A 22,700-nucleotide genomic window follows, 5' to 3' on the forward strand; every position below is an offset into this window, starting at 1 on the left:
CAAATGAAGATTAAGGTCAGTTTACTCAAACCTACAGCTTATAGAAGGCAGGACACTGCTCTGATGGAGTTTTCCAGTCAATTTTGGTTGAGCCAGGCAGGTAGGGTTTTGGATATTTTCCTAATTAAAACGAAATATTAATATTTTATTTTCATGGGGTTGGGACTATTAATCACGTATTTTTAGGGTTAACGCATACACCTGTTTGTGAGAAGCACGGCAGTCGTATGATAAAGTAATGAGACCGAACCTTGGAGCAGTAGATTGTAGAGAACGTTGAATGCCAAAGGGCTCTGGCTACGGTGCTCCAGGTAATGTGGATTCAGGGGTGGTGTTTAGGAGCTGGTTCTAGAGGATACACGTCTGGTTAGGAGAAGTAGTACAGGCTTTTCTGGGCATCCAGTGCTAAGTGCTAGGAGCTTCCTAGCTGGCCCGTAATTATTTGTTGACTGAAGAAGCATACTTATTTCCCGCCATCTTAGGTTGACGAAGATGAGCCCCTGTTCCTCAGCTTAATCAACGACCTGTTTCCAGGATTGCAGCTGGATAGCAGCACCCACGCGGAGCTGCAGGCTGCCGTAGCCAACCAGGTTCAACGGGAAGGTTTGATTAACCACCCACCCTGGAACCTCAAGCTTGTGCAGGTAAAGACACTTCAGTCTCTTATCAGGATGATGATAAGTGTGTGTTGTTCCAAGATCCCCATTCGAAGAGAAGAACTTGGGGTATTCATCTTACTCAATGTGAATCTTGAAACTAAAAACACATCCTTGCAAGCAGAGTCCTCAGGAGGAGATAGTGTGGATTTACCTGGCCTCACAGTCAACAAGCACTAATCTACTGAGGTTAGCTATGTCTGGGGAGAAGGTTGGGTGGTAACCAGAGTCTCAAGGACAGTTGGGAGGCAATAGTGGGTTATAGAAAGCCGGGGAGATGGAATGATCCTGCTGGCTGCTTGTGTCAGGCTGGCGGTACCCCATAGCTGAGTACCTTCACGGGCTTGAGGCCCGAGGAATCTGGGAGTGCTACTGTGCTTCGGCTCTGGGTGTGGACAGGGTCACCTACGCGAACATTGGAAGCCTTTGCCTGTGTCTCTTGGTGTCTTTCTGTCCATCACCTTTCATCCTTGTGACAACCACCCAACAGCTTACCAGCAGAGTCAAGAAGGGTTGGAGCCGAGGCAGGAGTAAATCTGTATGGGCCTAATGTTTCAGGGGTATTTTCCAGGGCATTTGGAAATGAGGGAGCTGAAATTGTGGGGAGTGTTAATCACAGCATTTGAAAAATAACAATTCTTATTTTAACTTACTGTTCTTGCCAGGTTATAAGAAGTGCATGTGTCTATGCTATATCTAGTTTTCACAGGGAAGGATATGAGGAGCAGTTGAGGTATTTTTCATCATCCATGGATTGGAAAACCATTGAACTTTTTTTTTCTAATTTCTAGGAAATTTTTCAAAATTTTCTATGTGATACGCATATAGTATATTGAGTACTAAAGTTGTAGTCATCTCAGTGGGTGGGGGACTAGGATATGTTGGTGGTACTTGATGTCAGTAGTGTTACTCTCGAATGTAATGTGATGGGCTGTGTCTGCTGCTTTTAAACTATGGGTTACAGTACTAATACATTTCTCGCTAAAATGTTAGGAGAATAACAAATTCTGCCTCTGATCAGCTGTGAGCTTTTGACTTCTTATTTTTATTAAGAAAACAATAGAGAGGATGTTGTAACAGACACTGTCCTGTTCTTAGTATGTCTCCTTGAATCTCTTTTACCCCAACTATGTGCCCCTTCCCCAGCTTCTGTGTGATTTTCGTAGCCCACATTTGCCCTTCCCTTCAGGACGACTGGGGCCACTTGGTTGGGCACAAATAGCAGGTAGTGCCTGGGGGTTTATTTCCCATCACCCCCAAACCAAACTCTCCTTAAAGACTCCTGGGTGATGGAGTAGGAAAGTCAAGGTCCCCTGCTTCCAGGTGGAACATTCCAGAGTGCCCCGCAGGATCAGCGTTAAGGCTTCCCTCCACAGGATTTTGTCCTCGATCACACCCGGCCTGACTTCTCTTTCCTGTCCTGCTTCGGCCACTCCCTTACCAGTTTCTCCTGGGATCGCTGTCAGAACAAATTGCTGGGGGGGGGGGGGGGGGGTGGTGGTGGGATTCCTCAATCTCAAACTGGTCCTCACTGTGATGGTTTGTGTTGCTGCTTTCCACCACCAGGGGGCGGCATCATCACATTGAATGCAGAGAAAGCTTGTGCCTGGATAAACTATCTGCAAACCCAGGTCACAAGGAAGAGTAGTTTGAGAAGCAAAAACGAGGTCCTGAATTAATCATTTCCAAAATGGAATTCAAGTTCCACATTGTCATAACTTTATCACTTATCATTATTTTATAACGTGGTGCTAATTTGCTATCCCCATCTAGTCAAGCAAGATAATCCCCCCTTTTTTTTGCATTTTTTCATCTTTTACATAGTGAACTAGTTACTTTAATAAGAGCTTATTTAAAGCTGATTGAATTTCAGCACGCTACTTCTATGAATGTCAGCAAGAGACTCATTAGTTACATTTTTCAATCGATTGCCTCATTGTGCAGTTATACGAGACATCTCTGGTCCGTCATGGTTTGATGACTCTGGGGCCCAGCGGTTCTGGGAAGACGACTGTCATCACAATCCTGATGAAGGCCTTAACTGAGTGCGGGAGGCCTCACAGAGAGATGCGGATGAATCCCAAAGCGATTACTGCGCCTCAGATGTTTGGCCGACTGGACACCGCTACTAATGACTGGACAGATGGGATTTTTTCTACGCTGTGGAGAAAAACGTTAAAAGCTAAAAAAGGTACGCGTCAACTCTCCTTTGTGAACCTCCCCCCCCCCCCACCCCGCCAGTTCAATAGCACGTTTAATTCTTTGCAGGTGAAAAGTGATTTTCGCTTTTAATTATTCGCAGGTGAAAACATTTTCCTCATTTTAGATGGCCCCGTGGACGCCATTTGGATCGAGAACTTAAATTCCGTGTTGGACGACAATAAAACCCTCACGCTGGCCAACGGAGATCGCATCCCCATGGCCCCGAGCTGTAAGCTTCTGTTCGAGGTGCACAACATCGAGAACGCGTCTCCCGCCACGGTCTCCAGGATGGGCATGGTGTACATCAGCAGCTCGGCGCTCAGCTGGAGGGCGATCCTGCAGGTGGGCCGGGCCGCGCGAGCGCGCGCAGCTGCCCCCCCCCCCCCCCCCCCCGTCCGCCTCCCTGCTAAACCCGGGTTGTGTTTCTGTGCGGCAGGCGTGGCTGAAGAGGCGCACCGCGCAGGAGGCCACCGTGTTCCTCGCTCTGTATGACAAAATATTTGAAGATACGTATACGTATATGAAACTAAACCTCAATCCAAAAATGCAGCTCCTGGAGTGTAACTATATCATGCAGGTAAACGTGGTTTGTGTACGTTCACTATTTAGATGGCACACTTGCCCCCCCCCCCCCCACCCGCTCGCAGTTTAGAGGTGTCCGCGATAGAAGATTCTCACCGTCGGTAGAAGTACTTTTGTGATAGGGCTGTGAGGGCTCGCGAAGTTTGATTCCTATTAAAGATTTTGTGAGATTTCATTAATGTTTTTACTGCCATCTGTTTTATTATTTTCTCTTCCCAGGGTGGGTATTGGCAGGGGAAGAGGAGTGAAATGATCTCTCCCACCGTCAAGCTTAGTAACCGTCCCAGAAAGTGCACCCAATAATGACACTAGGCTAAATAAATAAAGCAGGCATTCCTCCGAAAAGCACAAAAAAGAGCTGGTGACAAGAAAACTCGAATGGCAATCTCAGCATTGCAAATTTAGAGTCTATCAGATAGGGAAAAGCTTTAAACAATCTTCCAGGTAGTTTCTAGCATTGTATGTGTTTTCCTCTCATACTCAGTTTCCCTTAATAGTCTTTGGAAAAAATCAGAACTAATAGATTATGGAGGGCTCCCCTGCTTCTAGGCTATAGGTGATCTTTCATGATCCGGTCTGGTGCTTTGGTTTTCCCTAAGTTTAATAAGGGACACCAGTCAGCGAGGGTGGGTACATAAGAAGTAATACATAAGGGCCCAAATCAATGAATTATTTAATAATGACTTTAAAATGCATAATGTCGGTGAAAATCTTATTTGAATTAATTTTGTTTTGCAAGACTGAGGATGTCTTACTGTAGATACATTTCTTTTTGATGCCATATGGGAGTTGGCACACTTTTCCTTGAATGAGCATGTAGCAAATATTTAGGCAAATGTTTGCACAACTGTCTGTCTAAAGGCAGCCAGACACGATGCCGACATGAAAGAGTGTGGCTGTGTTTCAGTAAAACTTTATTTGCCAAACAGGTGGCCGGCCCCTGGGGCCAGAGTTTGCTGAGTGCTGCAAAAACTGAAAAAGAAATACAATCTCTGTTGTAGAAAATTTGGGGTAAACTTTAGATCCAGAAACTACCTTAGAAAACATGTAGTCTAGAAAGAAAGGAAAGGAAAGAGAGAAAGAAAGGAAGAGAGGGAGGGAAGGAGGAAGGAAGGAAGGAAAGAAGAAAAGAAAAAGAAAGAAGGAAGGAGGAAGGAAGGAAGGGAGGGAGGAAGAAAACATCTAGTTTAGGTCCTTTGTTTTTCAGATCAGGAAACTGAGGCTCAGTGAGGTTGGTGGCATGAGCTGGGGATAGAAACCACAACCCAGATTCCCATTCTGACATCTTTTCTGCTAGTCTGTGCAGCCTATTGAAAGCAAGATGACCTTTCTCTAAATGCTGTTTGCTGTAGGACAGTGATCAAACAATACCTGGAGATGTATTTTTTTCTCCCCCCCTTTTCTCCTCCTTTTAAATTTATTATTTAAACGTTTTTGTTTCAAAAACTTGAGTACAAAAGTTTATTGTATTGTATTTCAAATGTTTTCAGTCTCTCAATCTACTGGAAGGTTTAATTCCCTCCAAAGAAGAAGGTGGTGTTTCATGTGTTGAACATCTTCATAAACTATTTGTGTTTGGCCTAATGTGGAGTTTAGGAGCCCTTTTGGAGCTGGAAAGCAGAGAAAAGCTTGAGGCCTTTTTACGCAATCATGAAAGCAAGTTAGACTTACCAGAGATACCTAAAGGCACGAGTCAGACCATGTATGAGTTTTACGTTACTGATTACGGTAAGTAGAGTGACTTATACCTGAAATGAGATGATCTCTTTTTCAATAAGAAAAACAAAAACTTCCATAAACTCTTCTATGGGGAAATATTAAGCCAATTATAAATAACATGATTACTAATACGATTTTTAAAAGGCATTTTAAAGAATAGTAGAATTTTGCATCTTGGCCATGCTGGGAACTGGTAAGAGACTCTTGGCTTCTCCTCTTTTTGGAGCTGCCTAAGTGAAATCTTGCAGAGGTAAGTTGGCAATACATCTCACGTCATGTACTTTCCGTTGCTTGAAGAGAAAAGGCAGCAGTGTCGAGAACATAGATCCTCCATGATGCAATAACAGATCAGTCCTACAACTGCCCTGTTGGAAATGTCAGAATAGTTCGAGAATGAACCAAGCTGATGGGGTCCTACTTACATGTAGCAGACTTGGCAAAGGCCAGTGCTGTCACCTGAACCCCCAGCCTCCTGTGTGTGGCAGGGCCTAGCTTCTCTGTCTCTGAGAGAAAGGCCCTTGAGTTTGGTACCCTTTACCCAGAGTGTAGCTCCCAATTCTTCTAAGCTCCAGAGAAGATAAAACGTGCTTCCTAAAAACTGTATTTACCTCTAATTTTTCCTAAAACCACAAAGCAGCAAAAGCATTTGTTGTTTTTGTTTTAATGCATAAACTCAAAAGAACAAGAGAGTAGACAGCAATAACAGCATTTTGAAAGCAAGAAAGCAGAAAGGTAAGGGGCACTTGATTGAGCACACTGGGCAAGGTAAGTCCTAAACGGACAGTGGGAAGAGTTGAGAAGCAATGGAGTGTATGCTACAGAACCTTCAAAGGGTTTGAGATTTGGAAACTGGCATGAAGGTAGAGGTAAAACCAGTGGGCTGTTTGTAAGTCTGTTTAAGAAACAAACAGACCTTCAGGTTTTCTTTCCAAAGTCACACTTTTGCTAGACAACTGCATCCGCCTCACCGTGGCCAAAGACTGAAGAATTAGTTTTTGGGGAGTATGAAACACAGAGTTGCCTAGACTTGGAGGACACTGGACACGTGAGAGTGGAAGAATCATACTGAAAATAGAGACTAAGTGAAAGTTTGTGTTTTAAAGGGATTTGTAAAGAGACTGAGGTAAGTGAATTTTTTTCAGCTGACCATCTTTAATCAGAATGACCAGTAATTCTGTGTGTGATTAGACGCTGTTAAAGATTTGGGGTCATTAAAGGGAGCTCTGCTTCAAAATGCAGACTAACAGTGAAATGCATCCTGAAATCTAGATATGAATTCTGTTACAGTCCAAAGCCAATCAAAAGATGGTTCTTTGAAAAGATCAATAAGATTGATAAATCTATTACCAGAGATATCAGGGGGAGAAAAAGAGAAGGCATAAATTACCACTGTCCAGAATGAAAGAGGGAACATCCCTACAGGCCCTATCGACATTAAAAAATAAGAAATGAATACTAGGAACAATGTTACAAAAGTATATTTGACAATGTAGGTGAAATAGGCAAATTCCTTGAAAGATACAAACTACCAGACCTCATCAGGAAGAAACAGGTATCCTACATATCCCCATATTCACTAAAAAAATGTATAATTAAAAACCTTGCTACAAAGAAAACTCCAGGCCCAGATGGCTTTACTGATGAATTCTACCAAACACTTAGGAAGAAATAATACCAATTTTACAGAAATGCTTCTAAAACATATAAAATGTAAGGAAGAAACACCCAGACTATTTTATAAGGACAATGTTATCCTAATATCAAGACCAGAGAAATACAAGAAAAATAGACTATAGACCAGTATCTCTTAGGAATATTGACACTTCTTTTCTTTTCTTTTCTTTTCTTTCTCTCTTTTTTTTAATTTTTGTATTTTTTTTTATTTTAAGGAGGCTCCACACCTTATATGGGGCTTGAACTCATGACCCTGAGATCAAGAGTAGCATGCGCTACTGACTGAGCCAGCCAGGTGCCTGGACACACATTTCTTAACAAAATTTTAACAGGTTAAATCCAAGTGAGCATTTATTCTATGAATGAAAGATTGGGTTAACATTAAAAAGGCAATCAATATAATTCACCATATTAACAGACTAAAACCCAAACAAACCATCAGTCATCTAAATAGATACAGAAAAGCATTTGACAAAATTTAACACCCCTTTATAATGAAACTCTTAGTAAACTAGGACTAGAAACTTTATTATTTTGACAAAGAGCATCGACAAAAAAGCTAACATTATACTTAATGGTGAAAGTCTGAATACTTCTGTCCCAAGATCAGGAACAATTCCAGACTTCAAGTTATATTACAAAGCCGTAGTAATCAAAACAGTATAGATATTGGGACAAAAATAGACACAGAGATCAATGGAACAGAATAGAAAACCCAGAAATAAACCCATAATTATATGGTCAATTAATCTTCTACAAAGGAGGAAAGAATAAGGGGAAAAAAGACTGTCTCTTCAACAAATGTTGGGAAAACTAGACAGCTACATGCAAAAAAATGAAACTGGGCCACCTTTTTACACCATACACAAAAATGAACTCAAAATGGATCAATGAACTCAAAATGGATCAAAGACCTCAATGTGAGACTTGAAACTATAAAAATCCTACAAGAGAGCATAGATAGTAACTTCTCTGACATCGGCTGTAGTAACATTTTTCTAAAAATGTCTCCTCAAGGAAACAAAAGCAAAAACAAACTATTAGGACTACATCAAAATAAAAAGGTTTTGCACCATGAAGGAAACAATCAACAAAACTAAAAGGCAGCCTACTGAATGGGAGACAATATTTACGAATGACATATCTGATAAAGGGTTAGTATCCAAAATACATAAAGAAATGCTATAACTCAGGGCACCTGGGTGCTCAGTCAGTTGAGCATCTGGCTCTTGATTCCAGCTTGGGTGATGATCTCAGAGTTGTGGGATCAAACCCTGTGTTGGGCTCCACCTGTGTGTGCAGCCTGCTTGGGATTCCCTGCTTGTCCCTCCCTCTCCCTCTGCCTCTCCCCCACTCATGCCCATGTGTACTTGCTCTCTAAAAATAAATAAATATTTAAGAACTGATACAACTCAACACACACAAAAAAACAGATGATCCAATTAAATGGTTAGGAGACGTGAATAGACATTTATCCAAAGAAGACAAACAGATGGCCAACAGACACGTGAAAAGATGCTCAACATCACTGGTCGTCAGGGAAATGCAAATCAATCCTACGATGAGGTGTCACATCACACCTGTCAGGATGGCTAAAACGAACAACACAAGAAACAACAGATGTTGGTGAGGATGCGGAGAAAGGGGAGCCCTCTTACACTGTTAGTGGGAATGCAAACTGGTGCAGCCACTTTGAAAAACAGTACGCGCAACTAATGAATCATGGAACTTTACATTAAAAACCAGGGATGTACTGTATGGTGACTAACACAATATAATAAAAAAATATTATTATTAAAAAAAAAGAAAAACAGTATGGAGTTCCTCAAAAAGTTAAAAATTGAACTACCTGATGATTCAGCAATTGTACTGCTGGGTATTTATCCAAAAAATTATAAAAATACTAATTCAAAGGGATACATGCTTCCCTATGTTTATTGCTGCATTATTTACAGTAGCCCAACCATGGAAGCAGCCCATGTGTCCATTGACTGATGAATAGATAATGAAGATGTGGTATATAGATATACAATGGAATATTACTCAGCCATAAAAAGAATGAAATCCTGCCATTTGCAATGACATGGATGGAACTAGAGAGTATAATACTAAGCAAAATAAGTCAGTCAGAGAAAGACATACCATATGATTTCACTTGTATGGAATTTAAGAAACAAAAGAGCAAAGGAAAAAAGAAAGACAAACCAGGAAATAGACTTTTTTTAAAAAAAGATTTTATTTATTTATTTGGCAGAGAGAGACAGCGAGAGAGGGGACACAAGCAAGGGGAGTGTGAGAGGGAGAAGCAGGCTTCCCGCCAAGCAGGGAGCCCAATGCAAGCCTCGATCCCAGGACCCTGGGATCATGACCTGAGCCAAAGGCAGGTGCTTAACAGCTGAGCCACCCAGGTGCCCCAAGAAACAGACTTTTAACCCTAGAGAACAAACTGATGGTGACCAGAGGGGAAGTTGGGGGGGGGGGGTAAAACAGGTGGTGGGGATTAAGGAGGGCGCTTGTCATGATGAACACAGGGTGATGTATGGAACTGTTGAATCACTATATTGTACATCTAAAACTAATATAACACTATGTTAACTATACTGTAATTAAAATAAGAAATGTAATAAAAATGTGTATCTGATAAAATAATTTAATACAGAATGCAATTCCATAATAATGGGTAGATAGCCAACCCAAGTTTTTAAAAAATGGGCAATACATTTAAATACATGCTTCACCAAAGAAGATTTATAAATGGTGAAAAAAGCACATGAAAAGATATTCTTCAATGGTTATTGAAGAAACGCAAATTGAAACTCTAATGGAATATCATTACACAGCCACCAGAATGACTAAAATGAGATTAGTTCTACCAAATATTGGCGAGAACGTGGAACAACTGGAACTCTCAAACAGTACGCAATGGTATAGCCATTTTGGAAAACAGTTTCTCAGTTTCTGAAAGTTAAACATACATTCAACATATATATGACTTGATATTTTGCAAGGAAATTTGAAATTGAGGTTTCTCCTCTAGTACTGAGTATTTTCTTTGCTACTGTCAAATGAGTGCTCCCCCGCTCTGTTTTCATGCATTCTGTTTACGTAGTGGCTTTTTTTGGAACAATCCTGAATCATAGTTAAGATTTCTGGAGACATTTAAAATGCCAGTTAAAATGAACAAAGCAATATCAACAATGCAAGTAATCTAATTTAAATGGTAGCCATCTGAGCATGTCTGACCGAGTTTGCCTAGCCGATAGTGATTGCAAGGCTTCATAGATTGTAAGGCACATTCCAGATATGCTAAAGTATAAATAAAATTGTTTTTAGGATTATGAAATGTAATAATAACTATTATGCCAATATTATCAGCCAGCAAATTACTAGTTATATAATATCAGTTAATAAATTTGTAGTCAGGAGGCTGAGTACTTTATTAACCAGTTTTAGGGCTAGATTTATTTTCCCCACTTCCCATGCAAACATTCCATGTCCGCTCATCAGTTACCCCCTTTTGGCCTTTTCCATCCTTTCAGTTGATGTGGGTTTCCTACTAGATACTAAATATGTCATTGGTTTTTACCGCTAGCCAATTCTAATTCCATTTTAGGCCAGATCTCTCTAGATGAATGATTTAGAAATTAAAAAACTGACTTTATAAAGAGGCAACACAGATTTAAATGATCAAATGGCATATATATTAGATAAGCCAATATGTTAACGTATTTTTGGAAAATGTTTTAAATGTTCATATGATTCTGTTGGCTGTTTATAGCATTTGCATTTTTATATTTTGAGATAACTTTCAAAGAATGCAGTTTTCTTAAGATGAATTTTTACTTACTGTGCAGGTGATTGGGAGCACTGGAATAAGAAACTTCAGCCATATTATTATCCAACTGACAGTATTCCAGAATATTCATCCATTTTGGTTCCAAATGTTGACAATGTTAGAACAAATTTTTTGATAGACACCATTGCAAAACAACAGAAAGTAAGTTTGATAGTTTCTTCACTGATCACAAACCTATATAAAACACATGCCTTTTCACATACTGCAGGTAGAAAAATTGAATTCCAGCACAAGGGGCTAGTGCCATTCGAGGAAAATGCATTTGGCAAATGAACCCCAGGATACACTCCCAACTCAATATCCCATGAACTGCTGACTTCCAGCTTGCTAAGGAAAGTGGGTGTCTGCTCAGAGAGTCCCTCCTTACTCCGATGGACACATGAATATTTTCCCATACTTTCTTCCAACACAGTTATAGTACACATTTTATATTCAGATCTTTAATTGAACTAGGATTGATTGATTTTTAGGATTTATTTTGATGTGCGTCTAATTCTAAAAAGTAATTAAAATTAGTTGTATTAATTATGACAATGAAAAAATAGCTACCAGAACCATAAGATATTGAAAGCTAAATGCGGTGTTACAACCCCTTTCAACATGATAACCTGATTATTGCAGGCCGTTTTGCTCACAGGAGAGCAAGGAACTGCAAAAACTGTAATGGTGAAGGCCTATTTGAAAAAATATGATCCTGAAGTACAGTTATCCAAAAGTCTGAACTTTTCATCTGCCACAGAACCCATGATGTTTCAGGTAAAACCCATCATTTGCTGAGGTAATCAACATCTTAAATGTTTTGAGTGCTGGTTACAGTAAAATGTGTATGCATATAAAATCTGCTCTGTGTGTGTGTGTTAATAGGAAACGGGGCTGCACTTGGCATTCAGTATTCGCTTTCCTGGGCCAAATCCAAACAGCAGATTTTGACCTAATACTGAGGCTGAAGCCGAACTTTGTGTGTAAAATTAGTGATTAACATTGCAGTAACTTATTTTTTTGTTGTCTTACAGTGTCTATTTTAGTAATGATGTGTATGCGTATTAAATAACTCAGTTCTACTCTGAAAGACGTGCTCATCATTTCTAGGAATGTGGGTTGAAATCTAACACTTAAGACAAACATTTCCTCTTCTCTAGAGAACAATGGAAAGCTACGTGGATAAGCGAATGGGAAGCACGTATGGGCCGCCAGGAGGCAGAAAAATGACTGTATTTATTGATGATATTAATATGCCTGTGATTAATGAATGGGGAGATCAGGTATGGCTAAAATAATCTCCTATAAATGATATTTAATCAATAGTTTTACTTATATATAAAAGGTGTCACTGGCCTTCGTCGTATGAAGCCTAGCGGCAATCGGTCTTCTTTGGCTTCTCTGTTACTGGCTGGCATTCTTCCTCTTTGAAAGCTCTGTGTGTTCTCAGCAATACTTCTTCCTGCCTTCGGGCTTCTTGATTTCAGTGCCCTTTCTGGTTCTTCTCTTCCTTTCCTCAGGGTTTTATCCTTGCTGTTACCTCTTACTGTATATACTTCCTCCGAGGAATACCTCATTCAGAAAACACCTTTTTTTCCCCTTCTTTTTAACTCTGCCACACACACGTCTTCCTTGTGATCTTCTGTCAACCTCAGAGTCATTCTCCATCAGAGAACCTCAGTGATGCTTTCAGAATTCTGCACGTTCCTTGTGGGATTCCCAATACCTCCCTCCCACCCCTGCCCACCGCCTCATCGTAATGTCTACCTAGAGCCTCCCATCCGGCCTTTTATCTGAGTTCACCTCAGATACCTGTAGGAAGTCAGGGCTCCCAGGTCCATGCTCACCCTGAGACTATTCCTCAAATAGCTCTGCATGGCCCTTGAAAGAGCAAGAAGAGAAAAAGCCAATGATGGAACCCTATGGAACAGTTGCATGTGAGGGATGGGTGGAGAAAGAGTGGCTTAGGGAGTGATCCAGAGTCACAAGATGAATCTGGAAGAACTGAGCCTCTGAATTCAAACGAGGAACAGTTTTCAACAAGGAGGGAGTGTTAGCAGTGTCAGAGGCTATAGAAAAGGAAGATAAGAACATAAAACCCAAACCCAAAACATTCAGTAGCATTGAAGCCTCAGGAGTAAATCCGTCCCACATTCTGATTTAAAGTAGTTCGAAGTGTTGAATGTTGATACTTGGAACTCTGACTGCTGTTGTAATTGTACCAACTGTTCCATAACTCACCTATTTAAATTTATTTGGAGTTCCATTTTATCAACGTAGTAAAGAGCACACTGGACTCAATCCAGATGTTTAAGTCACTGTTCTGTTCATGAGTAGTAGCATTTAAATCAAATTGCCTTGCAGGTGACCATCAATATTCACAAACGCTTCATTGACAAGAGTGAATATTTTCTTCTAATCTCAAGTGTACTATTTTATAGGAATTGTGGAGAAATGTGATAGTGATATGTCACTAAAGTATCACTGTATAAAATTTCAGATAACTAATGAGATTGTACGACAAATGATGGAAATGGAAGGAATGTATAGCTTGGATAAGCCTGGAGACTTCACTACTATTGTTGATGTGCAGATCATAGCGGCAATGATCCACCCTGGAGGTGGTCGAAATGATATTCCCCAACGTTTAAAAAGACAGTTTACTGTGTTTAATTGCACATTGCCTTCAAATGCTTCAATAGACAAAATTTTTGGTATGACTATTTCTGATTTTTTTTAATTGTATTACATAAAGGACATAAGCTGTGCAAAACCTTATTTAAGAGGTAAAAAGGCTCTGTCTGTAGTAGGAATTAAGTATCTAAAATGGAGAGCTAAATACCAGAAAAGAGGGACTAAACATTAAGAAGACTCATGTTTGTAGCCCATTCTAAAAATATTTAGAAATAGTCTTGTTGAAGTTTGGCTTTAAGGTTTTAGTTTTCTTGAAATGATTAATGAGAGAAATTTGGGCTAATGAATGACAGCATATCTGTCATAGAGTAACAATATAATATATCAAGTCGAAAGAATTTTTATATGTTAATGAAATGAGATTTTTTGATGACAAATTTAGGCTCATATAAATTGTTTCATGAAAAATTATGTATATGAAGACATACAAGAGAAACTGACCCATGCATATATGCACATTAATTGACATAGCAAGTACTATAGATTAGAAGGGAAAGGGGAGACTTTCAGTAAACGGTAATGGGATATTTAGTAATTCTAATGTGAAAATAATTGAAATTGAACCCTACCTCACACTAAGCATAAAATCAATAAGATGGACTCAAGACCTAAAGAACATTTGGAAGAAAATATAGGAAAATACCTGAATGACATCTGGTTAGGAAATTGATTGATTGATTGATCGATTCATCACTAACATATAACTGGCTGATCAAAACAAGTGCCCTCCTTAATACCCATGACCTGGTTAGCCCATCTGCACACACCTCCTTTTATCAAATTTCAGTTTGTTCTCTGCTGTTAAGTGTCTCTCAAGGTTTGCTTCCCTCAATCTCTCTCTTTCTTTTTTTCCTTCCCATATGTTCATCTGTTTTGCTTCTTAAATTCCACATGGGTGAAATCATATGGTATTTATCTTTCTCTGACTTATTTTGCTTAGCATAATACAGCGTAGCTCCAACCACATCATTGAAAATGGAAAGATTTCATTCTTTTTGATGGCTGAGTGATATTCCATTGTATATCTGTCTACAATATCTTCTTTATCCGTTCATCAGTTGATGGAAAGTCGGGCTCTTTCCACAGTTTGGCTATTGTTGATAATGCTGCTATAAACATTGGGGTGCATGTGACCCTTCGAATCTCTATTTTTGTGTCTTTTGGGTAAATACCTAGTAGTATAATTGTTGGATCATAGGATAGTTCTATTTTTATCTTTTTGAGGAACCTCCATACTGTTTTCCAGAGTGGCTGCACCACTTTGCATTCCCGCCAGCAGTGTAAGAGGGTTCCCCTTTCTCCACATCCTTGCCAACACCTGTTATTTCCTGTGTTGTTGATTTTAGCTATTCTGACAGGTGCGAGGTAGCATCTTATCATAGTTTTGATTTGTATTTCTCTGATGATTAGTGATATTGAGCATCTTTTCATGTGTCTGTTGGCCGTCTGTATGTCTTCTTCGGAAAAATGTCTATTCATGTCTTTTGCTCATTTCTTAACTGGATTATTTGTCTTTTGGGTGTTGAGTTTTATAAGTTCTTTGTATATTTGGATACTAACCCTGTATCAGATATGTCATTTGCAAATATCTTCTCCCATTCCACAGGTTGCCTTTTAGTTTTATTGTTTCCTTCACTGTACAGAAGCTTTTTATCCTGATGAAGTCCCAAAAGTTCATTTTTGCTTTTGTTTCCCTTGCTTCTGGCGACATGTCTAGTAAGAAATTGCTTCAGCTAAGGTCAAAGAGGTTTCTGCCTGTGTTCTCCTTTAGGATGTTGATGGATTCCCACCTCACATTTAGGTTTTTCATCCATTTTGAGTTTATTTTTGTGTATGGTGTAAGAAAGTGGCCTAGTTTCATTCTTCTGCATGTTGCTGTCCAGTTTTCCCAACACCATTTGTTGAAGAGACGGTCTTTTTTCCATTGGATATTCTGTCCTGCTTTGTCGAAGATTAGTTGGCCATATAGTTGTGGGTATATTTCTGGGTTTTCTATTCTGTTCTATTGATCTATGTGTCTGTTTTTGTGCCAATGCCATACTATCTGGATGACTACAGCTTTGTAATGTAGCTTGAAGTCCAAAATCATGATGCCTCCAGCTTTGCTCTTCTTTTTCAATATTGCTTTGGCTATATCGGGTCTTTTGTGGTTCCATACAAATTTTAGGATTGTTTGTTCTAGCTCTTTGAAAAATGCTGGTGGTATTTTGATAGAGATTGCATTAAATGTATAGACTGCTTTGAGTAGTATAGACATTTTAACAATGTTTGTTCTTCCAAGCCATAAACATGGAATGTTTTTCCATTTCTTTGTGTCCTCTTCAATTTTTGTCTTAAGTGTTTTCAGAATACAGATCTTTTACCTCTTTGGTTAGGTTTATGCCTAGGTATCTTATGGGTTTTGGTGCAATTGTAAATGGGATCAATTCTTTGATTTCTTTTTCCGTTGCTTCATTATTGATGTATAGAAATGTAACAGATTTGGTCTCTGGGAAACAAACTGAGGGCTTCAGAGGGGAGAGGGGTGGGGGATTGGGATAGGCTGGTGATGGGTATTAATGAGGGCACATATTGCATCGTGCACTGGGTGTTATACATAAATAATGAATCATGGAACATTGTATCAAAAACGGGATGTACTGTATGGTGACTAATATAGCAAAATAAAAATTATTAAAAAAAAGAAATGTAACAGATATCTGTACATTGATTTTTTTTGTATCCTGAGACTTTACTGAATTGGTTTATCAGTTCTATCAGGTTTTTTTGTTTTTGTGGAGTCTTTTCGGTTTTCAATATATACTATCATGTCATCTGCAAATAATGAAAGTTTTACTTCTTCTGTACCGATTTGGATGCCTTTTATTTCTTTTTGTTGTCTGACTGCTGTGGCTAGGACTTGCAGTTCTATGTTGAATAGAAGTGGTGAGAGTGGACATCCTTGACGTATTCCTGACCTTAGAGGAAAAGCTCTCAGTTTTTCCCCTTTGAGGATGACGTGAGCTGTGGGTTTTTCATAGATCCTTTATTATGTTGAGATATGTTCCCTCTAAACCTGCTTTGTTGAGGGATTTCATCATGAATGGATGTTGTACTTTGTCAAATGCTTTTTCTGCATCTATTGAAATGATCATGTGGTTCTTATCCTTTCTCTTACTGATGTGATGCATCATGTTGATTGATTTGCGAATATTGAGCCACCCTTGCAGTCCAGGAATAAATCCCACTTGACTGTGGTGAATGACTTTTTAATGTATTGTGGTTTCAGTTTGCTAGTGTTGACTGAGGGTTTTTGCACTTATGTTCATCAGAGATACTGGCCTGTAGTTCTCTTTTTCTGTGGTGTCTTTATCCAGTTTCGGTATTAGGGTAATGCTGGCCTCATAGAGTGAATTTGGAAGTTTTCCTTTTCTTTTTTGGAATAGTTCGTGATAAATATGTACTCACTCTTCCTTATTAAATGTTTGCTAGAATTCACCTGTCAAGCCATCTACGATTTTTGTTTGTTGGGAGTTTTTTGATGACTGATTCAATTACTTTGCTGGTTATCAGTCTGTTCAAATTTCCTACGTAGAGTATCATGTCGTCTGCAAATAGTGAAAGATTGACTTCTTTGCCAATTTAGATGCCTCTATTTCTTTTCATTGTCTGATTGCTGAGGCTAAGACTTCCAGTATTATGTTAAATCATAATGGCGAGTGTGGACGTCCCTGTGTTGTTCCTGACCAGAGAAGAGAACTCTCAATTTTTCCCCATAGAGGATGCTATTCGCTATGGGTCTTTCATATGTGGCCTTTATGATGTTGACGTATGTTCTATCTATACCTACTTTGTGGAGGGTTTTTATCAAGAATGGATGCTGTGGGGCACCAGGGTGGCTCAGTCAGTTAAGTGTCTGCCTTCAGCTCAGGGCATGATCCCGGAGTCCTGGGATGGAGCCCTGCATGGAGCTCCCTCGCTCGGCAGGGAGCCTGCTTCTCCCTCTCGCTCTGCCCTTACCGTCTACCCTTAGCTCATGCTCTCTCTCAAATAAATAAATAAAATCTTTAAAAAAAGAGAATGGATGCTGTACTTTGTCACATGCTTTTTCTGCATCTACTGAGAGGATCATCTAGTTCTTATTCTTTCCTTTATTAATGTGTGCTGTACCGCATTGATTCGCAAATATTGACCATGCCTGCAGCCCAGGAATAAATCCCACTTGATCGTGGTGAATAATTCTTTTAATGTACTGTTGGATTCAATTTGCTAGTATCTTTTTGAGAGTTTTTACTTCCATGTTCATCATGGATAGTCTCCTTTTTAGTGGGGTATTTGTCTGGTTTTGGAATTGAGGTATTCCTGGCCTTGTAGAATGAGTTTGGGAGTTTTCCTTCCATTTCTATTTTTTGGAACAGTTTGAGAAGAATAGCTATTAATTCTTCTTTACATGTCTGATAGAGTTCCGCTGGGAAACCATCTGGCCTTGGACTTTTGTTTGTTGGGAGATTTTTGATTACTGATTCAATTTATTCACTGGTTATGCATCTGTTCAAATTTTCTATTTCTTCCTATTTCAGTTTTGGTAGTTTGTATGTTTCTAGTAATTTGTCCATTTCTTCTTGATTGCCCAGTTTCTTGGCATATCATTTTTCATAATAATCTCTTATAATTGTTTGTATATCTGTGCTGTTGGCTGTGATCTCTCCTCTTTCATTCATGATTTTATTTATTTGGGCCCTTTCTCTTTTCTACTTGATAAGTCTGGCTAGGGGGTTATCAATTTTATTAGTTCTTTCAAAGAACCAGCTCTTAGTTTCATTGATCTGTTCTACTGTTTTTTTATATCATTCATTTCTACTCTAATCCTTCTTATTTCCTTTCTTCTGCTGGCTTTAGGCTTTATTTGATGTTCCTTTTCTAGCTCCTTTAGGAAAAACGTTGGGTTGTGTATTTGGGACTTTTCTTGCTTCTGGAGGTATGTCTGTATTGCAGTATACTTTCCTTTTAGGACCGCTTTTGCTGCATCCCAAAGGTTTTGGATTGTGTTTTCATGGTAATTTGCCTCTGTGTAATTTTTTATTTCTTCTTTAATTTTGTGGTTGACCCATTCATTCTTTAATAGCATGTTTTTTAGCCTCCATGTGTTTGTGTTCTTTCCAAATTTTTTCTTGTGGTTGACTTCAAGTTTCCTGGTATTGTGGTCTGAGGATATGCATGGTATGATCTCACTGTCTTTATACTTGTTGAGGGCTAGTTTGTGACCCAGTATGCGATCTATTCTGGAGAATGTTCCATGTGCACTCAAAAAGAATGTGTATTCTGCTGCTTTAGAATGAAATGTTCTAAATCTATCTGTTAAGTCCATGTGGTCCAGTGTGTTACTCAAAACCACTGTTTCCTTGTTGATTCTCTGCTTAGATCACCTGTCCATTGCTGTTAAGTAGGGTGTTAAAGTCCCCTACTATTATTGTATTATTACAATGAATTTTTTAAATGTTTGTCATTAATTGATTTATATATTTGGGTGATCCCAAGTTGGGGCATACATATTTACAGTTGTTAGATCTTGATGGATAGACCCCTTAATTATGATATAATGCCCTTCTTCATCTCTTGTTACAGTTTTTGGTTTAAAATCTAGTTTGTCTGATATAAGTATGGCTACTCTGGCTTTCTTTTGATGTCCATTAGCATGATAGATGGTTCTCCATCCCCTTACTTTCAATCTGCAGGTGTCTTTAGGTCTAAAATGAGTCTCTTGAGGCACCATATAGATGGATCTTGTGTTTTTATCCATTCTGATACCCTGTGTCTTTTGATTGGAGTATTTAGTCCATTTACATTCAGAGTGGCTATTAATAGATATGAATTTAGTGACATCGTGTTACCTGTAAAGTTGGTATATCTGATAATGTTCTCTGTTCTTTTTTAGTCTTTGTTGCTTTTGTTCTTTTCTTCCCCCTACTCATAGAGTCCCCGGAGAGGCTGTGCCGTGACTCCCAAATGTACTCTCCAAAAGGGAAACTGTTTCTCCCCATATGACCCAGGGGATCCTCAAACCACGCTGCACACTCTTGGGCCTCTGCCTTCCTTTCCCACCAGATCACCACTAAGCCTGCCAGGCACAACCCCAGCAATGGTGCAGATGTCTAGAACTTCAGACTTTGAGCTCCACTGCTTAGAAAGACTTATGGTAGTCAGCCCCTCTCCTTTTCCCAGTCAGTGTTTTTGGGGAAGAGTTTTTCTTGTGCAACCCCCTGCCTGCTGCTTCACTCTTTCTTTCTCTCTCTCTTTTTCTCTTGTTCCTCTCTCTGCAATCAGGGCTCCTTCCCCTTTGCAGCACCTGTAGTTCTTTTCTCCCCCAAGTCACCTCTCCGCAGCTCCTTCCTTCTATGATGTGGCCATTTCTACTTCTCGATATGCAGTTTGTTCTCTTAGTCCTCCGATTGATTTCTTGGCTGTTCAGAATTATTTGATAATTATCTAGCTGTGTTTGAGGGATGAGGCAAGCTTAGGGTATGCTTTCTGAAAGCATAAACCATAAGGAAGGAGACGAGAAGTTTGACTAGATTAAAATTAAGAACTTTTTTTGTCTGAAAAGCAACATTAAAGAGTGAACAGACCAGAGTGGAAGAAAAAAATTTCAACACATAAAATAAAAAAGTTAGTAATCTGAATACTTAAAGAAATCCTATGAATCACTCACAGAAAAGCAAACATCATAATATAAAAATGGACACAAAACCAGGCACTTTAAGAAGAGGAAAGCAAATGGCCAATTAACAAATGTAAAGATGATAGATCTACTAATATTCAGGAAAATGCAAATTTAAAACACCAAGGAAAGACCATTTTATACCCACTGGGTTTTCAAAAATGAAAAATTCTGCCAAAATCAGGCATTGGTGAGAACGTGCAGGACCCAACACTCACCACCTGCTGGTGGGAGGACATTGGGACGAGTGCTGTGGATAATAACTGGACATGACTGTTGGTCAAGCAGAATGTGTGGACACCCACAGCAGTTCCACTCCCAGGCACATGCCAGTTTATCATTTGTTTCCTTTATGATTTACATATTTTGAGTTGCATTTAAGAAGTCCTTTCCTACCCAGGGGTCATGCAGATACTCGCTTGTATTTTCTTCCAAACGCTACAGTTTTGCCTTCCATATTTAAACCCTTAATCCATCTTTATTTGATTTTGTACCTGTGTGCCAGATGTTTATAGAACAGTGTTCACGATACCAAAAACCTTGAAATAATCCAAATATTTACGGACAGTAAAATTGGACCACTAAATTGCAGCGTGGGCACATGGCATCACGCTATGCGGCAGTGAACATGAATAAAACAGCTACAGGCTCCAACGTGGATGAAGCCCAGAAATATGTTGAGTAAAAGGAGCAAGTCACGAAGGAATATGTGACCTGATCCTGTTACATTAAATTTCAAAAGTTAAAGTTAAAGAAAAGGTTAAAGGTCAAAAGCATAAGTGGCAGAGCTATAAAGAAAAGCAGGTCACAGATTCTCACCAGGTCAGAGTAGTGGCTGCTCTTGGGGGAAGGAAGGGGCCGTGGACAGGGAGGGACACATGGGGGCTCCTCCTGTATGGGGCAAGGTTGTGTTTTTCAGTCTCGCAGACTGTATGTGAGTGTTTATTTGTTGAACTATTTTATACACTCTTCAGTATGATTAATACTGGAAACTAAAGACAGAAAGATGAGAAACTGAGGCTCAGAGAAGTGAAATGACTGTCCAGTCAAGGCCATTCAGTTAGCGCGTGGCACAGGTGTGGTGCTAATTCTGGCTTCCGGTTCCAGATGCCATGCTTCTTATGGAACGCTTGTCCCACGGGAAGTCAGGATCTAGAATACGGGATTTCAGGCAGCAAACGGGCCTTGCAGGCAGCTGAACAATCAGCCCTGACTTCATAGGACAATTTGATGTTCTTCTTCGGTCCACATGAATGAACCCCAGTTTCTTTAGCTGCTCCGCCCTTCAGTAACCTGCTCTGCATCTCTGAGCAGATATTCCTAGTCTCGTTCCTCTGAAAATACCATGCCCAGAAATGAAGGTATTTTTCAATATGCAGTCTCACTGGAGACTGTTTTTGCAGTCTAAAACCAAAAACACTGAGAATTTAAGAACAGTCTATAAATCTACAACCCAGTCCTTCCTGAGGGTGACTGTGTCAGATTGTCACTGGGCTGGGTGTTTCCTAGGGACCATTACATCACCAGCCCAGGCCAGGGTCACAAGATGTGGGTCCTGATTCCAACTCTATCAACAACCAATCCGTGTGACCTTGAACAATTTGCCTTCCCGGTCTTGGTCCTGTCTCTGTATCTGTGATATGAGCAAGCAGTCTCTAAATTCTTTTCCAGCTCTTGTATGCTTCAGGGTAAGTGCTGTTTTATAGGCTCCAGAGCCAGGCTGCCCAGGTTCAAATCTCAGATCCACCCACATACAAGCTGTGCAAGACCTTGGGCAAGTTACTAAACTCATATTAGAACAGGAATAATGATAATATCTATCTGAGATCCTTTTCCATAGGATGTGGGGAAGATTAAGTGAGCTAATACATATAAAACGCTTATCACTACACACTAAGCTTTGCTGGTCCCCCCACTCCCGACTTCCAATATTAGCTGATTCCTTGAGAGAAACTCTTAACGTCACCCGGCTTACTCAGTCTTGTCATGATTTATTCACTGGAATAAACATGTACCTTGTAATCTTTTCATAAGTGTGTGCCTTCAATCTTGTTTTATTTTCCAGGACTTATTGGTTGTGGGTACTTCGATCCTTGCAGAAAGTTCAAACTTGAAGTATGTGAGATGATTGCAAATTTAGTTTCCGCAGGCAGAGTGCTGTGGCAGTGGACCAAGGTACAGAAGCGTTATTGTCCGTAATAACAGAAAGTCAACTATTATTCGGTCCGTTCTCCCCTCATGGCTCATGAACTTATCATCACATCATGGAGTAGTGGGGTTTTTTTGGAAAAGACAAATTAGGTGCTCAAATAGATTTATGACACCTTTTCCTTCCAGGGAGCAAATATTCCAACTGGAGGATGCTTTCCATATGTATGAGATATTACTATAAGCCACACACAGCATCCAAGATAAAGTAGAATTTTGTTAAAATGAGAATACTGCTTTTCCACTTGTTACCCTGATTTGTATGTGAGACACTCACATGTTTACTGACTGACTGAATATATGAATTTCAGGATATTCTTAGCTACCTGAGACTTAAAGTCTAATTGGTGTGAGTCTCTGAGATGGAGCGGGAATTAGTAAATGGCTGGAAGTGTACTTAACAAAATAGATATATATATTTAGATGAGGTTTA

General features: G+C 39.6%; 1 protein-coding gene across 1 annotated transcript in view; it reads left to right on the plus strand.

Annotated features, from left to right (window-relative positions):
* DNAH8 (dynein axonemal heavy chain 8) overlaps positions 1–22,700 on the plus strand; it is a 380,399-nt gene that overhangs the window by 203,930 nt on the left and 153,769 nt on the right. The window contains exons 49-58 of the mRNA XM_026482812.4: positions 483–644; positions 2,601–2,847; positions 2,959–3,200; positions 3,295–3,435; positions 4,931–5,168; positions 10,688–10,830; positions 11,311–11,445; positions 11,829–11,951; positions 13,169–13,382; positions 22,125–22,234. Of these exons, the coding sequence (XP_026338597.3) occupies positions 483–644; positions 2,601–2,847; positions 2,959–3,200; positions 3,295–3,435; positions 4,931–5,168; positions 10,688–10,830; positions 11,311–11,445; positions 11,829–11,951; positions 13,169–13,382; positions 22,125–22,234 (1,755 nt within the window). The remainder of the gene's footprint in view (positions 1–482; positions 645–2,600; positions 2,848–2,958; positions 3,201–3,294; positions 3,436–4,930; positions 5,169–10,687; positions 10,831–11,310; positions 11,446–11,828; positions 11,952–13,168; positions 13,383–22,124; positions 22,235–22,700) is intronic.

Source organism: Ursus arctos, unplaced genomic scaffold (assembly GCF_023065955.2).
Source record: "Ursus arctos isolate Adak ecotype North America unplaced genomic scaffold, UrsArc2.0 scaffold_31, whole genome shotgun sequence".
Lineage (NCBI taxonomy): Eukaryota > Metazoa > Chordata > Mammalia > Carnivora > Ursidae > Ursus > Ursus arctos.